This window comes from Arctopsyche grandis, chromosome 13 (genome assembly GCF_051622035.1).
Source record: "Arctopsyche grandis isolate Sample6627 chromosome 13, ASM5162203v2, whole genome shotgun sequence".
Lineage (NCBI taxonomy): Eukaryota > Metazoa > Arthropoda > Insecta > Trichoptera > Hydropsychidae > Arctopsyche > Arctopsyche grandis.
Genome location: NC_135367.1, coordinates 29,262,150 through 29,268,954, shown reverse-complemented (window position 1 = coordinate 29,268,954; position 6,805 = coordinate 29,262,150). Strand labels below are relative to the sequence as shown.

The following is a 6,805-nucleotide window of genomic DNA, read 5'->3' as shown; positions in this document are numbered from 1 at the left end:
GAATGAATAATATAAATATAAAAAATTTATGTTGTTTTATATTTTTCTGATGAACAAATTTTCTTAAGTATTACTGGGTTTGCTTTTAAATAAGAATGAAATTCTTGGCAGGATTTTTTAAAATTGATTTTAATTAACAACATCGTTTTAAGAACTGAGACTTGCAATTGCGTTTTTTCGTAGCGGCGGTTATCCTGGTAGTGATTCACATTTGGGATGTAATCACCAAACCGCATTTAATATTTGAATCGTAAGTTTAAATAGTGGTAATTTTAATAAAGATAACAATGTTATATTTGATGTATTATTTTGTCCCCCAATTATTTTGAACCAATAATATCATTTGTTTTGTTTATATTTGATTTTGATGTAAAAAAAATGCGAAATATTTCAAAATACTGCTCCACAGTAAATTTTGGCGTTGTAAAGTATTTTTTGTAAATAAACTTAATACATAAACATTTGAAGCAATAAATTAAATGGCCATATTTGACGGTGCTTATATTAAAATGTCAGTATGTGGAATAAATTTTGTCGTGTTGCCACACTAATTGCTCCTGTCATCGGTGCATCTGCCAGGTTTGTGATTGACTTTCGTTTGATTCCACTGTACGCTTTAACTTTTATTTTTTCGTCAATTTTTGAGACAAACTCGCCGACAAATCACACTTTTCGTTGATTCGCAAATGTCTTTTATCTTTATGTGACATTTACCGCGTAAACGTCATTTACTTAACGGTACGTCACTATACTGTGACGTATCTTTTACCGCGCTCTAATAATGCACTTATTATGTATTTTTCTGAATCAGCTTTGACTGTTGAATATTTTTCCATGCATTTTCGTATTTTTAAAGTGTACGTGTTTTGCAATTAACTGTCATTAATTTATTCAATTCGAGTTGCAATATAACGGAAAGAGTCTTTTGTCAAAAGTTAACATTTAATAGAGGTTAATATTAAGTTGTTTTAGTCTACTTTGGTACATACTAAAATCTTTTGAACAATAGTTGAGAAAAACAATCGTACAACAAAAACTTGGTTATTTGCTATAACAATATGTACTAACTAATGACTAACGTTATTTATATTTGAAAAAATTTTTTATCGGAGACGGAATATTCATACTAGATTAAGTCAGATTTGTATTTTTGTAGCCTAAAACAAATTAATTGTTTTTAAATATTTTCACATGCTATTAAAACATTATGTTATTGCAATTAACTATTTTCATAAATTTGGCTCTTATTTTGAATTATAATATCCTTTCTTTGTAGTAAAGTAAACTTTGTTATCTGGTAGTATGTACTGTCCAAATAGAGATATACACGTTCTGTGAAATAGTTGTTAACCTTGCTTTTCTAAAGACACATTTAAAATGCATTAGCTTGAAAGTTTACGCCAACGTGCTAAGTGGTGTAAATATTTTACTCACATTCTCATCTAAATCGGTCATATTTCTTTAAGTATTGTTTATTATCATTTTATTTTTGGTTTTTCAGATATTTATACAAGAAAACATTTAGAAATATGGCTGCTCCGATGTTGACGAATAGTGCACAATTTCAATATATGGTGCAGTGGTTTGAAGAGTGGAGTGACTTCCAAAGGCAAGACTTTATTCCGATTTTAGCTGAAAAAATGTCCTCCAATGGTGCATACGTCAATGGTCTTGTCGACGCTTTGAATTCCGTCAACTGTCAAGATAAACCTATGAATCTTTTCCAATGTAGAGTAAGTGATTGTTTCATAATTTTGTATTGTATTGTTATTGAGTTCGATAATAGTTGATGGAGTTCTTTCTCGTCAGGTTAAATTATTCAATGATTGGTTTATGAATTGGACTGGCGAAGATCGGAACAATCTGGTCAAGAGGCTATCCGAAATAGACGAAACGTTTGGTGTCAAGTTAAACGAAGAACTGTCTGGAAATAAGCAGGTTATCGACGCCGATCAATTTGAAGAACAAGGACTGGTGACTGCGAGACCCGGAAACGTAATATCTGTCGAGGAGAACTCTCACAACGGACAAGATGTCGAAGTCGAAAATAGGGAAGTCATCGACGATCAAGACGACTCTCCGCAAATAATCTTAACTGATAATAACATTCCTATCCAAATAGCTGAATAATAATTGCAATAAAAAAAGCAATTTCATTGTTTCCTATGTCGAATTGATACAAATTTTTTACATTCCAAAAAGATATTTATTTATGTTGCATTGATATTAAGACGGGCAGCAACGCTATATACATATTATATTTTAGTAGTTACGTATTATTAATTGAATAATTTTTTGAATCTCTTTTTTTTCAGTCTTCTACTAAGAGTTTTTGCATCCTATCTCTATACTTAATATTATATTTTATTATGTATAATCACTAATATTATAATAAGCAGAAGTCTATCTATGTAACTCGTACGGTTCCTACAATTTAATTGTGGTTGACAACTTTTTTTAATATACTTATTATATTATATTATATATTACATTCCAATAAATTTAAAGCATTTATTAAATATTAATATTGTACCATTATAGATTGAAAATGTCGAATAAGATATGTACGTATACATAAGAGGGTATTTTTTAAGTTAGAATCATTTACATAAATGTACATATTTAACAATGCAAGTTGATGTTTTGCAATTAAACCTAGTTGGAAACGCGCTTCATGTGTTGATTTTCAATAGCATTTCATTCACCATGTCCATCATCAATACCGTCAATTGATTTTCTGCTCGAAAAAAGTCGTTGGCATGTATTGGATCATTCTCAATACAGCCGGGATCTGACTTTCTCTTCCTAGAATGAAAGGATTTTGAGCGTAAAACACCTGCAAACCAATAACGACGCTCACCAAACTGCCCCTCACTGTTTCACTGGTTCAAGAAACAGGCTGCAGAGTTCTTAACAGGGAATTATGTATTTTGATATATATATTTTGAGTCACACGGTCAATCTGTGACGAAATAATTCTAACTTAAAAATGAATCTCATACATTTATTAATACGTTTTGCGCACAATATAATGTTTTGTTTACTATGGCAAACAATGCATCTTACATGTTTATAATAATAAATCTCACTTGTACAGCATACCAATCAGCCAAGAATTCGAACGCTCACTTAACAAGCTAACCGAAAGCGAAAAAGCGTAAGCTTGTATAGAGTCAGAGCGAATGTTATAGTTCATAGCGAATGATTACATTGTGTATAATCTATTTGGCACATCCAGTATTCTAAGAAACAGGTTCCAATTCCGACAAACAAGTATAAATACAGCCGAAAGTACAAGCAGAAGAGAAACCCAGTCATCGTGTCCGACATATTCAAATCGAAACGACTGAATATAGACTACAAGTACTATGTAGAAAGTAAGAAAGTGAATAAAATAACGTACACATATCTATCATGTATTTTTATAAATATATACATATACAAATATTATCTCCCTCACATATTATAATATTTGTATATGTATATATTTATAAAAATACATGCATACATATGTGTAGTTTTTTTATTATTTTTATTTATACATAGTCTTGTAGTTTATATTCCAGTCGTTTCGATTTGAATTTGTCGGACACGCTGACTGGGTTTCTCTTCTGCTTGTCTTTCGGTGTTTTTCATACTTGTTTGTGGAAATTGGAACCTGTTTCTTAGAATACTGGATGTGCCAAATAGATTATACACAATGTAATCATTCGCTCTGAACTTTACACTCGCTCTGACTCTATCAAAGTTTCGCTTTTCGCTTTCCGGTAGCTTGTTAAGTGGCGTTCGAATTTTGGACTGATTGGTATGTGTAAAAAGTGAATTTATTATATGCATATATGTACATACATGCATACGTGTATGTATGTATGTATGTATATGATAATGATTATTATTAGTATATTTTTGTATACTCAATTACATATTATTTCAAATAAAATATTACTGATAAACGTTTTTTTTTTTCATTTAACCGTGGATAATATTCAAATGGAAAAATACCTAATTAAAATCAAAAGTTTATTATTTACATATTAATTATTTTATAAATGCTAACAAGATTTGGATCTATGTATATTATAAAATTCAAATTTTCCAATTGAATATCTTAGATTTTATAGCCAAGTAATCTGTCACCTCTGCATCAAAATACATTTTTAATTATATGAAGAGAGCACTTAATATAAATTTTCTATTAAGGTATACATATGTATGTACATTGGTAGAACATTATTGTAAGTATTTAAATGAATTAACTTTGTGTAATTTTCGAAAAGTTACAATACCTTACGAATAATTCTTGAATCATTATAAACAGATCAAAAAATTCATACTGTAATTTTATGGGGATGCAAAACATAAAGGTGAGCAGGGATTGCTAATTTTGTATGTATTTATATGTAAGTTAACCCTTTTCTTTTTCTGTTGAAAGCCCGCCACGCTGAAAATTTCGCCAACATTTCCAACTAGAATTATTTAGATATCCAATACATAGCAGGTATAAAAATTGTAGCTTATCAAAACAAACCCTAAATATCTACCGCCGAGGATTTCGAGATTTGTAAAGGTGTGTTTAGACTCTCTTATATATCTTGCAACAATATAAAATGAACAAAACAAATCTATTAATGAATGTATTTTTCCAAAACTAGTCCATCTTCTTCATTGTTGTTAAAATATAATGCTCACAATCTAAATTCCAAGCCACAACGTAAAATACTCAGCAGTTAGGGATTTTATTCTGCTATGGTTACAAATTCAGAAATTGCAGTGTAAACGAATCTTTATAAACGTTGAAAAATTATACGATCCATGTTCAATGTATTTTTTTTCAATGCTCACTCTAAAAGCTTGGCGGGTAGTATTCTTGTTTGCTTTATAAGTGCTCAATATACAATGCCTATGGGCGTTTTGCAGGCCCATGAACTTGTTGGCAAAACCTCGATTGGCGTTGGTCAGCATTCAAAGGGTTAAGGGAAATAGCCCAGAGAATCAAAATGACAAATAATCTCTTAGATTCTCAAGAAGTTCGCCGTCAGATTTTTTTCAGCTTAGTATTTTGCAGTGGATGAATATATGTAATTTGATGTTGTATGAAATAAAAGAAACAATAATTTCTGAATAGGTTTACTTCAAAGTGAATATAATTTTATTAGTCATCCAAATAATACATACAAAATGAATAATAAGTAATTGATGGTATCTTCATCGTTTGTTTTTCACGGTCCGCAGAATATTCACCAAGCGTACAACTCAAAGAATAACAATTGAAAATGTTGGAGCGGGCATTGTACAAATTTGAATGTTGGACTTGTAAAAAATCAAGGAGAAGGATGTTGTGCATGCGCGTAGAATTAATTCTGACAAAAAAATCGATGATATAAGAGCAAAAGTAAATCCTAGCCTAACCTAACCTAACCGTTACTGATGATATTTGAGGTTATGTATTGCATTTTGATTAAAATCATTTTTATTTGCAACTAAATTCGATTAATTTCAGAATAATTTATCATATCAAATACGCATATTTTATCAATTCATCGAACAGAAACGAAACGGATTTGTAATTATTGAGTACCTGCATTCTTTTCAAATCAAAATAATGATTTACATACATGTGTTGGAATATTGGAAGTAAAAAAACTACACAGTTTTCGCTGAAATATTTTTATTAAATGGTTTTATTAAAAATTAAACATCTAAAAAGGAATCAGCAGTATTTGACAGTGAATTATGTAGTACTAAAAATTGGTTATATTGTTCTTATAGATATATTCATTTTTTAAAAGCTTTTATTCAGTTTGTTATATTTGCAGAAGGTCACGTTAAAAATTTAATTGTATTTTTTTTAACTTATACGATAATTTTTTTAAGCATATACATATGTAGGTAGTAGGTACATACAATGTACGATGTACCTATTATTGAATGCATTAGTTTTTAGTACGACGATGGAATGATGTTTTATGAGCATGTTTCGTTTTAATTTAGTATCCTTGGCATTTCAATTAGATTTTTTACGCGTTGAATCACAAAAAAACAAAACATTTACAATCATAGAGGTCATATTCAAAAAACCTAAACTGTTTCGTTATCATGTTGAATTTTACTTTAGCATACGAATAAGTTATACAATAACGCATACATACATATATGCTATGTAATATCGATCATAATTTGAATGTTTACATTTCTAACTGGTAATTGTTAAACATTGTAGCTGCTGATTTCACTAGAGATTAAATTATTATTAATAAAATTCTGTATCGGATAATGTATTTATTATACATGTATGTACAAGAACAGGATTCATCGAATGTTACTACATTCTTACATATACATATATAATATGTATTTATATACCTATGTACATATTCTTTGTTGTTCATTATTGCTACTAACACAATCGTCATTGTTTATTGATATGAAACATTCACTTTTTTTTACAACAAAACGTCAAAATATTATTTAACCGCAAATAATCACTTTATGTACATTGAACACTACTATATGTACATTGAAATTGAAAGGTCAATAGCCAATACAAAAAATATCATATTTCATATTTAAATATAGGTATCATTGTCATTACTGTAGAGTGTAGACCCAATTAGTGAATACTAGGGGTCTGTGTTGTGCAATTTATGTTGTTATCTGAAAATGTCCAATATCCACTACATGATCATATTTTCGAATCTCAAAATCTATCAAATCAAAGCACTGCCAAAATTGTCTACAAATTTTAAGCTGTGTTTCAGTTGTCGCAAATGGGAGATATTATATCCTTAAAATATGTATGTACATA

The 6,805-nt window shown here is 29.5% G+C and overlaps 1 protein-coding gene across 1 annotated transcript; it reads left to right on the top strand.

Annotated features, from left to right (window-relative positions):
- The first annotated feature begins 517 nt into the window (after positions 1-517).
- On the top strand, positions 518-3,949 carry LOC143920698 (uncharacterized). Its single transcript, XM_077443637.1, has 3 exons — positions 518-579; positions 1,502-1,733; positions 1,810-3,949. Exons 1-3 carry the CDS (start codon positions 518-520, stop codon positions 2,128-2,130), a joined length of 615 nt encoding a protein of 204 aa, XP_077299763.1. The 3' UTR covers positions 2,131-3,949.
- Positions 3,950-6,805: the final 2,856 nt, after the last annotated feature.